Source organism: Lycorma delicatula, chromosome 4, assembly GCF_047948215.1.
Source record: "Lycorma delicatula isolate Av1 chromosome 4, ASM4794821v1, whole genome shotgun sequence".
In the NCBI taxonomy this organism is placed as follows: domain Eukaryota; kingdom Metazoa; phylum Arthropoda; class Insecta; order Hemiptera; family Fulgoridae; genus Lycorma; species Lycorma delicatula.
Genome location: NC_134458.1, coordinates 103,504,355 through 103,527,278, shown reverse-complemented (window position 1 = coordinate 103,527,278; position 22,924 = coordinate 103,504,355). Strand labels below are relative to the sequence as shown.

General features: G+C 28.7%; 1 protein-coding gene across 3 annotated transcripts in view; it reads left to right on the top strand.

The window, feature by feature from the left end:
- LOC142323722 (beta-glucuronidase-like) overlaps positions 1–22,924 on the top strand; it is a 221,518-nt gene extending 198,594 nt beyond the window's left edge. For 2 of the 3 annotated variants that reach the window (XM_075363874.1, XM_075363877.1), the window contains 4 exons: positions 437–521; positions 7,779–7,955; positions 16,511–16,649; positions 18,019–22,924. In XM_075363874.1, coding sequence (XP_075219989.1) covers positions 437–521; positions 7,779–7,955; positions 16,511–16,649; positions 18,019–18,212 — 595 coding nt within the window. In that variant the 3' untranslated portion in view covers positions 18,213–22,924. The remainder of the gene's footprint in view (positions 1–436; positions 522–7,778; positions 7,956–16,510; positions 16,650–18,018) is intronic. The other variant, XM_075363876.1, reaches the window with a different exon arrangement.

The following is a 22,924-nucleotide window of genomic DNA, read 5'->3' as shown; positions in this document are numbered from 1 at the left end:
TATATTGTTTAGTTTTAACTAAAAGTAACTAAATTTTAGTTTAAAACCTTGCCTTTTTTAAACCTAGTTAAAATATTTTTTTTAAAGTATTCTCTGTTGTATAAATTTTGAGTATCATTGCAAACAGAAATAATGTCTTCATAAAGTTTCATCTTTATATCTTAATGAAAACATTTCATTTAATTTACAGTCGATCAATTATTGCAAGTACTTAAACTTTTTTAACATAGTTTTAGATTTCTGATATATTAATAAATTCTAAAATCTTTCATTTAATTGTAAAAGTATATATATTCATTTAAATAATAAGAATAAAAAATCGTTTATATGTTAATAATTGTTTAAAAACAATAAAATATACATTTTAAATAAATAAAAACTAACATAAAATAAAACTGTACTGTTTGCAAGCAACCATAATTGTGTAACATTTTAGATCTGTGGTGGATTATGTCAGATCGTTGGACACATCACGACCCCTTACTGCAGCAATTGCAACATCCTATGTTACTGACAAACTGGTGAGTTATTGTAGTTGTATAATTATGGTGTTATTGAAATTTTCTTATTACCAAAAGATGAGCTTAAATTTTTCACCTTTTTATTCTATTATTTTATTTTTTTAATTCTGGTAACAGTTGTAAAAATGTAAATATTTTGGATATTACTTTTAAAATATTCTGTTCTTCTACATTTTGTAAATCAACTATTTTCAACATGAGTGTTGATATCACAGCTGAAGCCATACAAATTAGATAACTTAGATTTTAATACCAATGTCTATACATGTGTAAGTTTCAGGTATTAATGCATAGTTATTGTACATCATCTTGTTTTATTTTGCTGATTCTTTCTTTTTGGCTAATCTTATACATATATTTATAACTAGAGGGAATCATTCATTCTTCAAATTAATTTCAGAAATTATAGGGTACAAAGTTTATAAAAATTACTACTCATATGTAAGAAATTTAGTCAGTTCACTTGGGGATACTATTTCACTCTGGGGAATTGTTTTATAAATATTCCTAACATCACATTTCATCAAGATACATATTTTTTAAATATTCCATTTACTGTGTTTTATGAAAAGGTTTACTCTTACGAGTTGTCAATTTTCTTACGGTAGAAGTAGTTTACACTATAATTTATATCTTCTAAATTATCCGTAAAAATACTTTTGAATTACTTTTTTCAATTAAAATGTAATTTATAAAAATAATTTATGAATATATTTTATTAGATTTCATCTATTTTCATTTGAAAACTGATCATTTCATATGATTTTTTTTTTATTAGCACATTATTTGTTACTTGTGCATTAACCAGCATGCATATTTTTTTACATAGCTATTATTAATATTACACATTATTTTTGTTGTGCACACTGTTATTGAAGTTACTTTATTTCTCATTATCTACTCGACTAAAAGCAGTAATTACTGAATTTATTATTTAAATAATCAAAACATTACTGTTAATTAGTTGAGGTTAGCGAGCAAAACAAGTATAGGTTTTGTTTTGTTAGAATCCATTTACTGTTAAATCATACATCATAACCTATGTTCACTTCACTCGCTAACCTCATCTAATTAATGTTAAATATACAAATTAGAAACTTGTTCCTATTTTAGATGAATAAAAGATACATAATAATAAGAAAATTATGTAAAATAATATGCATGCCAGTTAATGTACAAGTACCCATTATTTAAACATTAAAGGGAGAAAAGAGTTTGAAGATATCTTATCTTGCATCCATTGTTGCTCAGTTGAAATTTATTATTCTATTTTACCATTATAGCATCAGTAAATCCCCTTAAAATCTTATTAGTTAACTGAATTTCACCATTCTGCATTACTTTCTTGATTATCTGTTACATTTGACTATGAAATTTAAAAATTATGCACATAAATGGTTGACTGAACACTCCATACAAATATTTTTTTTTTTATTTTAACTGTAATATATACTAATTTAATGACAGAAATATTTTATGAAATATATCTTTTTACCTCATTCCCTGTGAAAATAATGATTTTCATTTGATTCTTGTAACATTTTTTTAAGAATAAATTGAGAAAATACCAAATTGCAGATATATCAGTACTTATTTATTGGAATGTAGATTCTATTTTAAACGTTGTTTTAAAACCCTTTTTAAGAGTTGGATTTATCTTCAATGGGGATTTCTGACTAAACTTCAGATGGTTACTTTCACATGCCGTGTAATTCCTGGGGTAGATGAGGCTGTTCCATAAAGGATCCTAGGGTGGCTCTATAATTCCTAGAAAAAAAAAGTATTTTTATAGCATATATTTAAATTGATTAATCAAAAACCTTTGCTCAGTAGTGTTCTATTTCCATCTAGTAAGAGAATCCTGATCTTTAGAGAGATTTACAGATGAGGTGCCCACCTGGTGCATGCAGGCGCCCTTAAAGCATTTCATCTAGAGAGTAAGATCTCATACTATTCTTATTCCAAATGAAGTTCATTCTTTTTTATTACTATCTCTGTAACTTATCTGTGGCCTTTATTTTGAGGCTTTTAAGTCTATTCAGAGAATGCTAAGCCCTCTGAAGAGCTATTGCGTCCTTGTTAGATCTAGTTTGGAAGACCTCTGTACAAACCTTTGGAAAGGAGACTGTTTCCATTATCTGTTTTTATAGCTGCACAGTAAGTTAGTTGATGAAGTCCTACTTAAAATAGAAAATACTATTTCAAAATCTGTCTGTTTGTTTTTAAACCGGCAAAGAGCCACTGGCTACTTGCCAGTTTGAAAAATTATTTAGATATGTTGAAGTCCCTTTTGTCATTCCTGCCCTAGAGAATGTCATCATCAGAAATCATAATCCTTCCTTCTTGCATAATAAATTCACTATACAAGCATATCAATACAAAAAAGATGTAAGACGCCTTTAATTGAGTATTTTAACATTCTATATTTCTAACTACTGCAGTGCTGATATGTGACTTCAGTCCTCTATTTTTCTTGTTGCATACTGTTTGTATTTTTAAATTCAGGATTACCTTCTTTTTTTTAAATTTTATCTTAAATTTTTTTACTGCACTAGTATTATATATGGTGTCGCATGTACTTTTCTTTGGAATGCAATTCTTTAAATGTGGTATGTTGTTTTCTTTTCTTTGAATACCTTTAAACATTCCTTTGATTTATGCATGAAAGCTATTTCTACAATCTCCCTGCTTTTATTCTTATGTTTTGTTTTTTTTTTGTATTGTGTATATTATATTTGTTAATAAAATTATCTGTTTTTAGAATAAGGTTTACATACTACAATATAGTATTCTATTCACAGTTAACAATAGTTAACAGCCTATTTAAAATGTACGCAATTCTGATTTTATAAAATCGGAAATTCTACATATGTATACAGTTCTACATATGCAAACAAATTAATCCAAAGACAGTATTCTTAACAGAAAATTTTATTTTTAAAAGAAAAAATGTTTAATAGTCAAACTTACTTAAATTTAATAGTTTATGTGTCCTCCTTTGTTTTTGATTATCTCATTAATCCTCTTTTGTATTGATTCCACTAAGGTAGAACAATGATTTTTGATTTCTTCATCTCAAAACCAAACCTGTATCACTGAACTAATAAGGTCAGTTCTTGTGCTACAATTGATTTTCTCAAGTTTTCTTTTTAGTATGGCCCATAAATTTTCAATGGGATTCAGGTCGGGATTTTTTGACATGTGACACGGTGCAAGGGTCCTGTTGGAAAATGATTGTTTTTAAAACTGTTGCCATGTGTGTCGGGGCATTGTCGTGCAAGAGTCTAACTGCCCGGATCCCGGTACTCGGGCCGGATTCGATGAATGCGAAGCATCAGGCGTTTCATTACTTAAATATAAAATTTAGAATTCAGGATTTGACCAGTTGGAACAAACTCATGATGAATCAGGACCTTTGAGTCGAAGAATGTAATCAACATCGTTTTCACTCTTGAATTTTGCTGCCTGACTTTCCTCATCTTTGTGCTCCAGGACTCAACCAAACAGCGGATTGACGTTTCATTTGTGGATCATACGTGAAGCAGCAGCTTCCGTCCGCAGTTACAATTGTTTGCAAAAAATTCGGGTCGCTATCGGCAATTTCAACGAAGTCTTGAGCACAAGAAAGACGCATCTGTTTTTGATCTTCGGTCAAGAAGTGTAGAACGAAACGAGGGCACACCTTTCAGCGGTTCATTATTTCTGTTAGAATTGTACGTACCGCCTCTTTACCGATGTTTAGCTCTTCTGCTATGGTCCGAAGGGTAAGATGAGGTTGTTCGATCAGGAGCGCGCGCACTTCCGCAACGTTTACGTTGTGAACAGCAGTTGACGGCTTCCCGCTTCGTCTTGTACCGCTACCACATCTATGTTGTAGTACAAGATGCGTCTTCATCACCAAATACTTGCTGTACCACAGAATAAGTTTCAACGAAAGATTTTTGAAGTCAAATACAAAATTTTATCGCGCTTGTCTTTTCCATTTCGCGAGATCGCACAAGGTCATATAAGCACAACGTACACGGCCGAATATAACTCGAGACTGGAATGACGAACCGTGATGAAATTTTGTACATACACTCGTCAGACATCGAACTACATAGTTCCTTGGTTGTTCAAGAGATGGTGCTACTTATATCCACTACAGAAATTTAGTTCGGAAACTTTTCAAACCTACTGTGTAGATCCGTATTTCATCATCATTTATGATTCACATGAATATTTCATCCTCATTTGTACTGTTCATATATTGCTTACTAAAGTAAGTGATTTCAAATTTGGCACAAATTAATAACTTATATTCAATAGACTGTTAACTAAAAGGGTTTACTTATCAAGGGAATGAGTATACATCATTTCCAACTATGCTCAGTAAAGAAATTATTTATGAACATCATAATGTCCAGGAACATTTTTTTAAATAGATCTAGATAAACATTTCAATGAATTTATGAATTTGACTATAAAGATTAACTGTCTGTTGTAAATAACCTGCAGAATTGTAAGTGAATTTATGAACATTTCATATCTTGTTTTTTTTGCAGTACACAGAGCTGTGAAAAATAAAGATTAATTAAAAAGATAAAGAACATTTTTAATGTTAATAAAAACTAAACACTTAATTTCAAATAAAATTGAAACATAAAAATATTATATTTAAAGATATGAAAAGGGGAAAGTAAATGAATTACCAGATTGTATTTGTCTATATAATTCCTTTGAAAAAACATTTTAATATAATTAACAAAGAATTTTACCATGAATAGTAAAACCCAATTTAAGAGATAAAACCAAGCTTACTGATAATCAGAAATCATACAAAAATGATTTTAGGAATTACATAAATTTAACAGACTTTAAAGTACTTTTAGGAAAAAACGTCTTGCTAGATAAGTAAAAAAAGATTTGATTGTTCAGCAAAGCAGAATGTGGGAGGCAATTCTAGAAGTAATGTAGACATCTAAATAACATGTATATAAAGTAAACTTTTTTTTATATTTCTTTTTTTTTTTTTGTTTTTATTCATTAAGTAATAAAAAGTCAATTTTAGAATATTGAGGATTGATAAGTTCAGTTTCAGTGGATCATACGTACACAAACATAAGGGTATCCATGAACACCTAAAAATTTATATACAGCATTAAAATTATTGATAAAGACATCCAAATATTAATGTTATTGAAATGAATTTATGAAAAATAAAATCATTGATTAGAATAATCAGTTCAAAATTAGTAATAATAACAAGAGAACTGCATTTTTTTTTGTCTTCAGTCATTTGACTGGTTTGATGCAGCTCTCCAAGCTTCCCTATCTAGTGCCAGTCGTTTCATTTCAGTCCCTACATCCTAACAATTTCTTTACATATTCCAAACGTTGCCTGCCTGCACAATTTTTCCCATCTACCTGTCCCTCCAGTATCAAAGCAACTATTCCAGGATGCCTTAATATGTGGCATATAAGTCTATCTCTTATTTTCACTACATTTTTCCAAAAGTTTCTTTCTTAATCAATTTGCTGCAGTACCTCTTCATTTGTCACTTTATCCACTCATCTTATTTTTAAAATTCTCCTATTGCACCACATTTCAAAAGCTTCTAATGTTTCTTCTCAGGTACTCTGATCATCGAAGTTTCACTTCCATATAAAGGTACGCTCCAAACACTTTCAAAAATGCTTTCCTGACGTTTAAATTAATTTTTGATGTAAGCAAATTATATTTCTGATTGAAAGCTCATTTCACCTGTGCTATTTGGCATTTTATATTGCTCCTGCTTCATCCATCTTGAGTAATTCTACTTCCCAAATAACAAAATTCTTCTACCTCCATTTTTGCCTTCCTACTTTTATATTCAGTGGTCCATCTACATTATTTCTACTATATTTCATTACTTTCTTTTTGTTGTTTATTTTCATGCGGTAGTTCTTGCCTAGGACTTCATTCATGCTATTCATTGTTTTTTCTAGATCTTTTTTACTCTCAGCTAGAATTGCTATATCATCAGCAAATCATAGCATTTTTATCTTTTCACCTTACACTGTTACTCCAGATCTAAATTGTTCTTTAACATCATTAACTGCTAACTACATGTAAGTATGTCCATAAAATAATGATGGGGTTTCAAATAGTCATGATTTTGGAACAAAGCATGAAAGAGATATGAAGTATTCATCAAAATGAAAAGAAACTTTACAGGTTTTCAATATGCAAAAAGTTGTAGTTCTAATAGCCCTATGAAGCCATTAGTCACTGTGATTATTGGACAGAGAAGAGTTCAAAGTGTTAATCATGAATACTTGTTATTTGTAGTGTTATGTATAAACAAAGTATTATCTGTTCAGATAAGAAATTTAGTCCGTTTAAAGAATGGATCAGTGAAGCTTTTTATTTTATCTCACCAAATGTCCTCAGTTGTGTATAGCAAGAGGTTGAATATCATTTTGATATCTGTATAGTAACTAAAAGAGCACATCGAACTCTACTTAATAGCTAAGATTCTTTGAGATTTCTCTCCATTTTGACATTAGTCATGCTTTTTCCAAAACTATAGCTGTTGACACACTGTGTATGTAAAATTTATTTTGTTATTAAGTGATTTTAATAGTAATGATTGTAAAATACTATAGACTACTATTTCAGTAGCTTTTGATTAAAAATATTGCCTCAAATTTGTTTTCTACCTGACTATATAAAAATTTAAATTCAAAATATTTCTATAGTTTTACATGAACCTGTACTTTATATGTTTTTATACTTATTTTAATAATAATCCCATTTAAATATAAGTAATACAGTAACATAACTACACCTACAAAATCCTGAAATTTTAACAAGTCTGGGCAGTGTTTTAAATGTTTCTAGTATCTAACATCCTGTCACAAGATTTTTTCCAAATAGATCCAGTTTGGTTTGAAAATCCATAAATTATTTTAATACTTATGTTATAATGGCCACTTTTATTTTTGTTAATGACTACTAAAAGTAGAAAGGTATTAAATTTGTGGATAACCTAACTGGATAGAAAATTTTTAAATGTGACCATATTGACTTACTATACAGTCACTAGTTATTATTTTATATTTAAATTTTTATCAAAGTAATCAGATTACGCTATATACAATTATAATTATTTAATTTACAGAAATATATTCTTATTTAAATGCTTAAATAAATTTTCATACTTTCACAAAGAAAATGTTTGAACTAATATTCTATTGATTAGAAATATTAATTTATATAATTTTTTATGTATATAGGCACAATACCTGGATATAATTGGATTTAATCGCTACAATGCATGGTACAAATTACCTGGTAGATTGGAAACTGTACAAGTTAGTGTTGAAAATGAAGCAACAGAATGGCATAGAAAACATAATAAACCTGTTTTAATGACAGAATATGGAGCAGATACAATGCCTGGTCTTCATCTTGTAAGTTGTATAAATAAATTTTAATCAATTTTCAGACTTATAGTTTTAATTATACATGTGAGATGTGTTCATTAAGTAAATATTATTTTTTGGAGAATTTCAGAACATATTTACATAATCATTGAGCTACATCTCTAATTGTTTTGAAATTTTTTGAATTAAGTATTGCACTAATTAATCATATTTTAAGTGAATGGAACAACTCACCAACTCTGATTTATTATTCACAATTGATAATATCAATATCTCTGCCATAATTATTACTAAGTTCATATTTAGAAAGGAAGAGACTGAATACTGAGTCTTGGAAAAATTGATGTCAAGTATATACTTTGCATTTGTGGAAGGTCCCACTTTTTTCACCCTGAATTCAATCTGGATATTAGGCGTGTTCATGATAGAGCCTCTGATTTAAAACTGACCTCTCAAGAATAGAAACTAAATTTCTATATTTTATATATCGAAGTATGATCTGTATAAAGATATTTCAACTTCTGATGCCTTCACAAACAACTGCTGGTATATGAATATTATAATTTGTAATGATAAATTATATAATAAAGAGCATTACATCAGTTTTTTATGAGATTACAGGCATTGACTGCTTTGGTCTTTTTGCCCAATGGAATTTTGTAGAACGTGAAAAATGCCATGGCTGGCCAGGATTTGAACCCGGGACCTCCAGATGAGAGACCAATATGCTACCACTCCGCCATGCAGATCAGTGGAATGGTACATCAGTTTATCTATTATGTTTCTATTTTTAGAAACAGATATTATTTCAGAAAAAAAATAGTTATTTTGTGGAATTAAAAATATTTTTGAATCCTCTTTACTGAACACACTGGTAACTTTAAGGAAAATTGTAATGTTTGCTTTAAATCAATTCAAAATTGTAAGCTAAATAATAATATGAATTTGTAACAAATTTAACTTCTCTCTGGTGGGAATTATGTTATGCTTTAAATAATTTTATAATTATTTAAGCTGAATTAAGAGTCCAACTTAACTTTATTTTGACTTATTAAAGTTAAATTGATTTAAAAATTCAACTTAAATATAATTAATTATTTAATTATATGTTGTAAAATGTTTTTGATGTTTAGATTTGTTAATTATAGTGTTATCTAGCCTTCATCTTCAGAAATTTAGGTCAAAACTGATTCTATGAAAAAAATTCATGATGGTACAACCAAATTTGTGAACTTATTCCCTTCCATAGTTTTGTGTTGATTGTCTGAATCATTTTCAGTAATTAAATTTTTTTACAAATTGTTATCCGTTTGTTTTTGATAATTGAATCAAATTTGTTTGTCAAATTTTCACATTGCTTTGTGTTCAGCGTGTTTCTATCGAACATATGGTTCGCGTCCTGCTGGTTAGTATACTACTCTCTGCTGCGGAATGTGCTCGCATCAGTCGGCTACTCGAACGATAGGCGTTCGGATTTTTTTTTTTTTTTTTGTTTAACCTCCGGGGCCGCAGTTAAGCATTACTGTACAGAGGATGAGATGAATGATTTGTAGCGTGTGTGAAAAATGCCATGCCTGACCGGGATGCGAACCCGGGACCTCCGGGTGAAAGGCCGAGACGCTACCACTCGCGCCACGGAGGCCGGCTTGTGTTATTTATAAGATTTCATATGTTTATGGTAATAAGAAGAACTTTAATTTAAAAACAAAAGAAAATCATCTTTTGAATTGTTGTATTGTTTTCTTTAAAGATATCAAAACCATGTTTTGTTAGTTCACCTCAATCTAATGTATAAGACACTACAAAATGTAAACTCTTTCTCTATAATTGCTTGTTAAAAATTTAATATGTTTCAATTAATGCATCTAACATCTTAATGTTATGTTTTAATACGTGAATCTAATATTATGTTATGTTTTAATATGTGAATCTAAGGTAATATAAAAATTCTTTAAATATTATGTTTTGATTTTCTTCTTATAATCTATGCTCCATAAATCAAGAGAATTCATGTCGACATTTAAAATTCACGATTGTAACATTACAGTTTTGCGTTAGTTAACATTAAGCTATTAATGGTTTTCAATGAACAACAATAATAAGATTTTGGGCAATTCCGCACATTATTTATTATCCACCCGACGGATGAATCACTCTTGGAAATACAGTCCACTAAAGGAATATTTTTAGGTTTTAGAACCAACATATGGTCCTCTTATCGGGCAGGAAAATTAATATTGTTGTGTGTTATAAGGCCTCATTGGCAGTGTTAAGGTTTAAAAACATGAATAATAAACGGTGACTTCGGGTAACATACCAAAGGTAACATTATTAAAATAGTATGTTAAAGGTTTTTCTCAATTGGTGATTGAAACTCCGTATATTCTGTATTATTTATATTTCTTAAGTGCAGTTATTACAGTTAACAATGGATAACACTGAGAAAGCCGATCTTGTTAAAAAACGAGGTTTTCACAAGGCTACCATAACAAGAGCCCAAACGTTCCTCACAAGAACTTATGACCCCAAGCGTCATAGCATACACGATGTTAGCGCAAGATTACATCTGCGCTAATTACAATCTGCTAATTAATGCGTTCAATAAATTCACTGAGTGTCAGTTAATTTTAGAAACGAAAGACACTGAAGTCGACAAAGACACTGCCTCACAAATGGTTGAAGTTGAGGAACAGTATATTTCTGTTAAGGTCGCCATGGATGAAATAATAATTCTTATGATGCCAAGAATGTTAAGCAAGTACCTAACATGGCTAGTCAGTCTCAAATTAATTCATGGCAGTTTATAAACTTGCCAGTCTTTTCAGTACCTAATTTTAATGGTGATTTTACGAAATGGATGCATTTTAGAGATGTTTTTTATAGTTTAATCATAAAAAATCGAGCTTTATATAATGTTCAACTAAGGAACTCATATCAAACATCCCTATCAATTCTGATCATTTTTTGGTTGCTTGGAATTTTGTTACTGATCGTTACCATAATTCCAAATTAATAATTCAAAAACATGTAAACAATCTTTTAAATCTTCCTTCTGCCTCGAAGGAATCTGCCACCAATTTACGTATGTTAATTAACCATGTTAAGAGTAACATTCATGCTATTGAAGCTATAAAGGAAGTTAAGGTGCCACTTCATGAACTATTATTAAGACAAATGTTATTGCATAAGATGACATGTCTTCAAAAAGGGCATGGGAGCATAAATGTTCTGGAGCGAATTTGCCGCCTTTGTCAGACCTGTTATCATTTTAGAAGATAGATGTCAGTCTTTAGTTACATTACAATTTATTCGAAATAAAACTCAGATCTCTAATATTTCATCCAATACTGTTGAAGAAAAATCAAACGCAAACTATTGTTCTTTTAAAGGGGCAAGCGCAGACATTTTGCTGGCAACTGCCACTGTACACGTTCGCGATCGCATCGGCCAAATACATAAGTGTAGAGCATTACTTGACAGTGCATCACAATACAATTTCATCTTGAGTCGTTAGTTCTTAAACTAAATTTGAAAAGGCATAAGAATAACGTACCCATACGTGGTATAAATGACACTAAAACTCAAATCTCTCATTGCGTTGCCGTTAATATTATGAGCAACCACAGCTCTTACGATAGAACAATAAGCTGCTTAGTTGTACCAAAAATCATTCTTCTTGGGGTTTACCTTCGAACATCATGTTGGCTGATCCAGCGTTTAATATACCTGGTAGAATAGATCTACTAATTGGTGCTGAATTGTATTTTAGTTTATTGTTACCAGCAAACAAAATCACTAAACCTGGTCACCCTACCCTTGTTAATACCGAACTTGGCTGGATTTTGTCGGGACCTATTCCAAGATCTGATTATAATGCATCATCCAGCGCACAACAAAGTTTTCTTCTTATTGATGGTGGGTTAGATGACCAAATTCGATGCTCTTGGGAGTTGGAAGAGATTCAGCTGCAAACAAATAACAATAACAATATTTTTGTCACAATACTACTAGAGATGATGGACGCTACATAGTTCGTCTTCTGTCAAAGGAAAACATACATGATCTTGGAGAAACACTGAATGGTGCCACAGCTAGATTTCTTCACCTCGAGAAGCGCTTGAGTCAAGATGAAGGGCTGCGTGAGGTTAAACATCTGATTTTTGAAAGAATATGAGTCAATGGGACATATGGAGTTAGCGGATTCTCCGAGTTCTACTTTGGTTTACTCTACTTACCACACCATCCGGTATTCAAGGAAATCTCGACAACAAAGGTCAGAGTTGTTTTTGATGCTTCATTTAAATCTTCTTCTGGATTATCGTTAAATGACTCTGCACACTGGTCCAACTATTCAGCAGGATCTGTGTTCAATTATTCTCAGGTTTAGAATACACAAAGTATGTTTCACAGCAGACATTGAGAAGATGTATAGGCAAATAAGAGTAAATGAAGCTGACTGTGAATTGCAGCGGATTCTTTGGCGTAGTCATCCAGAAGTCAAACAATACAAATTAAAAACTGTGACGTATGGTACTGCTCTGGCTTCATTTTTGGCAATTAGAAGTGTACATCAATTAGTTAATGACAAAGGTCAAGAATTTCCCTTGGGATCAGATATGTATGTGGGGATGATTGCTTATCAGGTGCTGCCACAATTGAAGATGCAAGTAAAATTTAAAATGAATTAATTGAATTACTCCATAGGGGGGGAGGCTTCCACCTCAGAAAGTGGTGTTCCAACTCCCCTAGTTTATTGCAAAATGTTCCACAGAGTGACAGGGAAACGCAGCTGCCTTTACAACTCTGTAATGAAGGAAACTTAAAAACACTAGGAATATTATGGCACCCAGCTACCGATAAATTTCAAATTTCCTTTAACATTGTTGCAAGAGAGAACTTCACAAAGAGAAACATTCTTTCCTCCATAGCAGCTATATTTGATACTCTTGATTTAATTTCTCAAATAACAATTCTATGTAAGATCTTTATGCAACGACTGGCAGGAACAACTTCACTGGGACAAGGAGCTCCCGTGTGAAATGCAAGAGGAATGGAAATCATTGTTTTATAATTTATCAGCTATTACTAATTTACGTGACGACAGATTTGTACCTCTAAAGGTACTCCAAAGACAATACAATTGCACGGATTCTGCGATGCTTCTGAGAAGGCATATGGTGCCTGGATTTATTTACGTACCATTGATGTGGAAGGAATAAGGAATCTATTGAGGATAGATTTTCTTCTTTAATCAAATTATTACGAGTAATGGCTTATGTCCACAGATTTATAAAATCTTGTCGTGGCAAAATCAAGATCAGTGGTCCATTACCGGCTGCAGAACTCAACCATGCCTTAAGTACAGTTTTAAAATACGTTCAACGTTCACATTTTAGTAAGGAATACCAGTCATTAATTGCAAAAAATGAAGTAAATTCTAGAAGTAAACTTAATTACATTAACAAAAATGAAAAACTGATTTTGAATGGAACAAAAATATAAAACTATAAACTAGAAATGATGTAGTGTTGAAAGGAGAGCTTAATAATGTTCGTACGACACTGGCTGTTTATTACATAGGGTAAAAGGAGTGGATCGATTGAACATTATTATAGTGACTTTATTTGATTTTATTCGAGGGAGAACTACTTAGTTTTGTAACTGGTGTTCATTTTTTCATTATGTTACTGTTTCAGATATGGACAATGTGTTTATAAAGTGGATTAATTGTGATGAGTCTGTTCAGAAAAATACAGTAAATTAAATAATAAAAAAAATTTCACTTTAAATGAATTGTTGGTAACTTATAAGGAAATTCCCATCCTTTATTGCCTTTAAGTGACGACCCCTAATGACTTATCCTATCTCTCTCCTTCTCATTTCCTTATTGGTGTCTCTTGTTGCAATACCTGAGCCTGATATTACAGAAACGAAACTAAATTCATTATCTCTATGGCAACTGCAGCAGCACTTCTGGTGAAGATGGTCCAAGGAGTATATTAATAATCACCTTCAAGTTCGAACCAAGTGGATGAACACTCAATCCAACCTTTTGCCTGGTATGATGGTTGTTATCAAGGACGATGATATTCCACCGCTAATGTGGAAGTTAGGAAGAATCCTGCATATTAACAAGGGTGATGACAGTTTGGTGAGAGTAGTGACTGTAAGGACAGCAACTGGTGAACTGAAAAGGAATATTAATAAAATTTGTGTTTTGCCTATTTCAGACAATCACTAAGGGAGGACATTATAATTTATTATTTTTCTGTGACAATATTTTTCATGTTGAATATTTTTTTATGTAGTTAATATTTGTTTGTAAATCTATGTACTTTTTTTTTTATTTTTTTTTTTAATAAATATCTATAGGAGATATTTAGGTGGGGAGTATGTTCAGCATGTTTCTACTGAACATATGGTTCGTGTCCTGCTGGTTAGTTAGTACTACTCTCTGCTGCGGGATGTGCTCGCATCAGTCCGCTACTCTAACAATAGGCGTTCGGATTTATGTAGCTGTGTATTAGCAATGTAATAAGTTTTGTATTTATTAAGATTTCATATGTTTATGGTAATAAGAACTTTAATTTAAAAACAAAAGAAAATCATCTTTTGAATTGTTGTATTGTTAAAGATATAAAGATATTAAAACCATGTTTTGTTAGTTCACCTCAATAAAATGTATGACACTACAAAATGTAAACTCTTTCTCTATAATTGCTTGTTAAAAGTTTAGTGTTTCAGTTAATGCATCTAACATCTCATGTTTTAATATGAATCTAAGGTAATATAAAAATTCTTTAAATTATGTTTTGATCTTCTTAGATCTTATGCTTCATAAATCAAGAGAATTCATGTCAACATTTAAAATTCATGATTGTAAGATTACAGTTCTGCGTAAGTTAACATTAAGCTATTAATGGTTTTCAATGAACAACAATAATAAGATTTTGGGCAATTCTGCACATTAATTATCCACCCGACTGATGAATCACTCTTGGAAATACAGTCCACTAAATGAATATTTTTAGGTTTTAGAACCAACACTTTGGGTGTTATTATTTTATTCCATTGGACTGTATAATATTTTACTGTTCCTCATGCAATATCAACTGGTTATAAATCTAAATGATATCATAGCAAATGGAGAAAAGTAGATAAATTATTTTTCCAAAATATTATTGACCTATCCTGCCACAAAGTTCAGGCTTCTTAAATTTATTAGTCAGTGTTCACGGTTTTTCTTTTTCAACTATGCAAATCAGTACACATATGAATAACAATTGATGCTTAATATGTTTTTTTACATCTAATGTCTACATTAAAATTAATGACCACAAAATAATAAAGGAATAATAATGGCTGCTTAAAAAGCAACAGGTCCTCTCTGCCAAATAAAGATATCCAGTCTTTCATTCTGTTGTCCTTTCTTTTGAAGCTTAAAATTTAAATCCAAATGACATTTTTCTTTTTAAAAATGTCTTCCTTTTAAAACCTTACCCAAAGTTTTACCCAAAGTTGCAATTATTTTTTATATATATTTTTTTGTTGAGTGATGCTACCCCCAGTAAAAAGGAAAAATGATTTTATTATATCTATTTTGTTAGCAGTTAAAATTTTAGATTCATTATTAGTACTTATAAAAATGAGTCAAGACATGCATTTTCTGTCATTTTAATTTTTTAAGTAACCATATTAAACCTGTACAAAAAACAACACAAACTCAAAAAAGAATTGAAATTATACATAAAAGTAATAAGAAGAGAACTAAAGATTAGGCTAAGCTCACATGACATTTATACTTTGCTTTTTCAGGTATAAAAAATAAATACTTATTGAAAGTATTCTTCTCTTGTCTTTAATTTATAAATTTATATATACGTACCTTTATTACTTCTCTACATTGTCATCACTCATATTCAGATATTTATAATGCCACAACTTCAGCTTTTACAGACCATCAAGTAATGTTTTCATCACGATGTCCATATTGGTGATGAGAAATTTGTGGAAATTCATTTGATAGTGAAATTTCACTATCAAAATTGTCGTTTCACAATTGTGAAACGACAATTTTTTTAATTTGAATGAATTATTTATGATTGTGGTCATTTTTTCACAATTTGTCTTGCACATCCATGTGCCCCCTCAAAATTTCCATCATTTAACTCCTTAGTATTATCACTCATAACATTATTACCAGAAATGCCACACATGACAACATCTCATTCCGCTGCTTACAAAAAACCAAATCATATTATGCACTTCACAACTTATGTAGGAACAACAATGATAAGCAAAGGATAGCAGATGAGCATGTAACAAAAATACAGAAAGTTGAAGGCACTGCACATGCACTAACTCTGTTGCTACAGAAACTGGTTTATTTTCAATACCCAGTCAAAAGTTAGTTCTAAAAGAGCCTGCATTTATGTTGATAAAAATATTGTTAAAAATGTTCTTATTTGCAAAAATATATCTTGCTAATCTAAAATGATTGATTCTTTATTTTAATTTTAATAATATCATATAAATAAATTTTAAATAAAACGTAAATTCTCATATGTTTATTTTTCTCTAAGGAACCAGAATATGTTTGGTCAGAAGAATACCAGGTTAAATTACTATCAGAACACTTCAAGGCATTTGATAATTTGAGAAATAAAAATTTCTTTATTGGTGAAATGATATGGAATTTTGCCGACTTCAAAACAGCACAAAGTAATTACAATATTCATTCATTCTTTAAACTATATATATATATATCATAGTATATTATTTTAGTTATAAATAAATACAGCTTTTCAACAAGCGAAGGCCAATTTAAAGTTGATTATATTTAGACTAATCGAATAGAATTTAGACTAAACTTTAGATATATCTTATCTAATAATTATTATGTAAGGTAAAATGTATTAATGTATAAGAACAGTTTACTGCTTACAAGAACAGTTTATCAGCAACTACTACATTTACTACTATTTAGATGGTAATCATTTACTACCCATTGACCTATTAACTTCCAACTAATAAATGACAAAAATATGACTTGACTAATAAATGGAAAAAAAGCACACAATGAAAATTTAGTTTTGACTAGTGTTCTTAGGTTAAAATTAGTTTCTTAAATAATTATTAGTTTCTGTGACTATTTTTTTAATAATATTGCGCCAAAAAATAAATAAAAAATATATGCTGTTATAATAGGGTTCAAAAATATGTAGCATGTTATATTCCATAGTTATTTGGTTACTGAAAAAAAAATATTCTAAATTTTTCATTCAGTGTTTGGAATTTTTAAGTTTTTCATAATAGGCAACATCCGAAACAAGAGAATCACTTCATGAAAGTTACTGTTTATACAGAATAAGATTTTATGTAGATTTTTCTGAAATATTTTTAAATTCTCAATTGTGTTTATTGTTCCCTATGTTTTATGTGTTTAGAATGAAATAGAAACATTGTTCTTCTTAGAATATATTTAAAACAATGGGGAAAAAAATTTATTATTCTCAGTATTTAAATTTGTTATATGAAAGAACCGTTCTCATGCCATAAATTTTAAATGAAATATGGATACCTCCATGTTCATGATATAATATAATGGTCTGATATAATTTTTTTTTGCTTATCAGTTTACCTCTTGACAGTTCATAGAGTTCTACTTTAGCATTTTGGTAAAATACTTAATTATAAATAGATTTCTTATTAATGTGTGTGTTATGTGTTACATTTATCCTGTAACATATATCCTGACATTTATAAATTTCAGTCCTCACCATTATCATTGTCATCAGCTCTGCTAGTGTAGTATTAGAGGTAGGACTAGGAGGTCAGCTGTACTCAATAGACATTTTAGCCATTAGGCTTCAGACACACTTCTCCCAGAAAGGAAGCACAACTGCCAGTCAGTCCATAGGTAATGTTAGGTGCCAAGGACACATATTGGTCTTCTAGTTCTAGCATCAAATAAATTCTGATTAACAAATTTCATGAAGTAAAGTAGCATAAAATTGTAACTTGTATTATGTAATTTTAAAAATTAAATTAAGATCAGATTAAATTTTTTATAATGCATAATTTTTTGTAGCTTATACGCGTGTTGGAGGAAATAAAAAGGGTCTTTTAACAAGAGAACGACAACCAAAGGCTGCTGCTCATCATCTTCGTTCAAGAAATTTTAAACTTGCACAATTAATAGATAATTATCAATTACCAGCTGATTTAGAACTTGAAAAATATACAGCTCCTTCACCGGTTCAAACTAATAGAATAGAATTGTAAAAATATTGCTTAAATAAAAATTATAATTACCACCAAATTAATAATAGATCTTCAAAAATCTTAAAAATTATAAAATAAAATCATTCTGAATTTAAGTTCAAAAAGGTTTTTTTAGTTAACTTTTTTTTTAATATCAAAGCCATATAAATAAAGGTTACTATTATTAGATATTTCAAAAATACATGTTTATGTTTAGGCTATTATATACACTTATGCTCTAATAGCATGTTTTTTGTAATATGTATATATTATATATATAACATTGTTGGCGATTTGGTAGAATTTAAATTGTTTATATTAATTGTTCATTATTATTTATTATTATATCCAAATTTATTATTATTATTAATTAAATAGGGTTTATTCTAAATATAGAATTTAAACATATGACATTTTATTTGTAATTATTAAATAAACAATAATAATATAGTTATTGATTACTCAGGGTATAAGTAATATTTTATATATACATATAAGATCTATCAAATTGTTTTGCTGAAGTACTCTTAAAGTGATTACATTCAGCAAAACCTTCTAGAAAAAATTACTATAAAGTCCCATTCTTTTTTTTTTTTAATTTTTAAAAGAGTATTATAATTTGGAAGGTCAGAAATTAACCATATTAGTTTCCTGTGCAGTAATATTTATTATCCAGCTGGTAATCTAGGGATTTATTAACAAAATACTTACTTTTTTTAATCCATTTCTTGACTCTTATCTTAAATACATTTTATTTATCCAGTATACCTGTTTCAGATAATGGTAATATTGAGTTTACAAGAATCCTTATCTCAACAATTTAATTATGAAAGACAAAACAACATTTTGTTGTACCAGAAACTTTCAAATGCAAAAATCAGTTCACAATGTAATTATATAATAATTATTATGTGTTGTGAAAATGGAATTTATTTACAATCTTCCTTAAAAAAGAAAAAAATATTAGCTTGGTAAAGTTTTATTAGTCAGTAATTGCCTGGAAGAACCTTGACCTTTCCTCATATGTAATAATTATGTATTTTGTATATATTCTTGGTATGTGCATCTTGTATTAATAGCTTTCTTGACAGATCACTAAATATGGGGGTAAGTTCTGTATATAAACTAATTTATAGTATATAGTAAATTAATTGGTTTAGGATTGAGGTAACAGGACAAATAATGTTTATCTGTAGAGTTCTCAAATTTATGTGGATATTAGCTATTCATTAAGTAAATCAAATTCTGTTATAAATACAACATATAAAAATTAATTAATTAATTTATAACGAAAAGATGTTACAAATTGTTACAAAATTAAATTAAAAATTGTAATATTCAGTTTTTTAAACTGAAATTTGCATTCTCTATATCTCTTAACATTTGACTTGTCATAATTGTGAAATATTTTATTTAATTCACTTTTATCGAGAGGAACGTTTTGCAGTTTATTCTAAAGATTTCATTTGTAGTATGCAGTGTCTTACTAATCAGTAATTTATATTATAATGGGTTTATTTACTGTTTATTACAGGCTGTATTTATTTATGTGTCAATACTGTAAGTAATATTATTATTACATTAAAAAAAAATTGTATAATGTTTTCCACAAATGAAATGTTTATTTGGGAATTTATTAGTGAATAGGTTAACAAATAAATTGTAATAATCAGCATTGACTGGTTCATATTTGTTTTGTCTCTAGTTCTATATTTATTATACTCATTTATTTAAACTGATAATTTCTTAGTCAGTAGTTAACCTTGATCTGTTAGTGTGAATGGTTTTTGCAGTGTTTTCAAGTGTTAGTTACTGTTACCTAGAGATAATCTGTGATAATGGGAACTATTTTCATAGAATTGCTAAATTATTTACATAAAAATATTGTAACTTTTCCATAATATAACTCTGGAAAAGTTCTGCTGTTTTACTTTTTTCATGCAATAACTTGTATTAATGTTATTTGATTGAGGCAACAAACAATTTTTACTTATAATATCTTATTTACTTCATGCTAAAATTAATTAATATGTAATGCTTATCTTTTTTATCTAATTATTGTCTTTGTATGTGCTTTAACATAATACAATTTATTTATTTTCTTAATTATAATGCATAACTGCCTGGTATTTTTATCATGATTTTGTTAAAATAAAGTTTTAAGTAATGTGGTTTTATAATTTATAATTATTATAATTATAATTTGTGTCCCTCAACAGAAAAGTATAATTTTAAATTATAAAATATTTATTCTTAGGTAATAAATGAAAAGAGAAAAAATTAAGAAATAATTTATACAGCCATTAAGTCTTTCAAAACATATTTTAAAGAGTAATTTAAAACTTATTTTATGAGTTACATGTTACATATCTTACATTACATGTTTGTGTTTTGCTTGTAGACAAATTACTGAAAAAATAAATAAAATATTTATTACAAAAGAAGGAAGGCGAAAACTATGCAATTTATGATTGAACCATACGCTGTAGGTGGTTATAGGAGATTTACATGCTAATTTGAAAAAAAAATTAATACTGCATTTTACTTAGTCTTTTTGTTTTTATTTAATTACTCATCGCAAGTCATTCGTAGTACAGTTGCAATGTAACATGCTACAATATTAAAATATTTATAGTTCAGTATAATACTAATTTAGATTTATTAAATCCAAATTAGTATTTTAATATTAAATCTCAAATGATATGAGGTTGAAAATATTAAAATAAATTTTTTATACTTTTATAAACATATTTATTTGCCCACAAATAACATATGTATGCATTTATATTGCCACAGTTCACCATTAAAAAGGACTATGATTTCTAGATTATTTATTTATTGTTAATGATTTTGTGAGATAAGTATTTTTCATATTCTTCATCCCAATTATATTCGGAGTTATAAATCTCCTAAATATTTAAATTTTTGAACTCTACTTATTTCTTTGTTGTTGAAAAATTGCAATATCATCTGTGAAGGTTAGAATGTTTGTATTTATGAATCTAAGTTCTTTCTTCCATTCTCTTATACTTTCAAGGCATCTCCTTGCCTTACTCCAGTTTTAATTTTGAATGGTTCTGAAAGTTTCCCTGTAAGTAGAGATTCCCTGTTTAGATTAAATATTTGCTCTGCACTACTTCTTCCAGGTCTAAATTCACCTTTATATTCTCAGATTTCTTTTTCTATTGTTGGTTGTATTTTACTTTTAAATTTGTACTTTTTGATGTTTGTTTGATGTTTGTTTTATTTCCTTTTTTATGGCAGGGATGTAAAGCATTTTTCCAATCTTTTGGAATTTTTTCAGTTTCCCAGATTTTGTTAAAGGTTTTTTCCAGTTTATCACTGGGCATATTTCTGCAACTATGCTATTTTCTCCACATGTTTTATTACTTTTAAGTGATTTTATTATTTCTTTTATTTTCTCTGCATTTGGTGGTTGAGAAATTTGGGAGTTTTGATTATTATTCTGGAAGGTTTAAAGGTTTAAAGGTTTGTTTAGGGTTGGGGCACTTCAGCAAATTTTCAAAATATATAGCTAATTGTATTAAATTTTCTTTATTATTCATTATTAGATCCTCTTTTTCATTCATAAGTTAGTCAAATTGGGTTAAAGCGTAATAATATGAATTTAAAAATTTGGTAAAAATCTATTTTATTTTTCTTTTTGGAAAACCACCTTCTAAAATTTTACATTGTTGTTCTTTATAATTTCTTTTTTGATTTCTAATGATTTTATAAGTTTCTTTTTTTGATTTTATGCAGATTTCAGCATATTCTTTTGAAGGGTTAGAATTATAATTTTTTCTCTGTTGATATTATTCCACCAAACTTGTTTTTTCTTTTTAAGTTTACTCTTCTTTTTAGCTTTTGGACATTAAAATTTTTAATATAGTTTGGTATTTTTTTTTTTAATTGACTTTAAGTTGTAATTTAAAACAAAATAGTCTGAATTAAATTTAGATTTTCTTACTTTTACATTGTAACACGATCTACTTGAAACTCCAAGCATCTGTTTTGGACATTTCCATGTCCATTTTACATTTTTTGGTAATTTTACATTTTAGTCTTGTTGACATTAATTTTAAGCCAAAAAAATTTAACAGTCACCTTTTTTATATGTTTTTTGTTTAGTTTGTGTATTTCTTTTTCTAAAGTTTCCCAGTATTGTTCCACATTTTCATCTCTAAAGTTGTCTTGGATTATTGGAGCGTCACACTCCAATAATAATTGGAACAAAGCAAAATTCTGTCTTAATTTTTTTGTATGTATAATGATTTGAAAATCAAGGGCTTTAATTTGATGAATTTAAAACAATTAAAAGTTTAATTGCGGAAAAAAATTATATAATGAAAATTGTGTATGCTTTGGATGTAAATTTTTTTATGTAGTTCAATTTTTTTTTTTCATGAATGACAGAAATCGGAACTTTTTTGATTAATCATTTTTATAAAGTATAAAACAAATTTTGTTTAGTCTCTGTAGAATTTGATTGTGAACAGATTTTTCTGTATTGAATTGTTTCTACTTAGAAGTTTATTGTTAATATTAAAACTTTTATTGTATTGAGTTTTTTATTTGAATTGTTTCTACTTAGAAGTTTATTGTTAATATTAAAACTTTTATTGTATTGAGTTTTTTATATTTAAAATGTACTGTTTGTTAATTAGTTTTTCATATTTTTAATACTACTATTCAAGATCTCATTACACTAATAAATTTATTGAATAATTAAA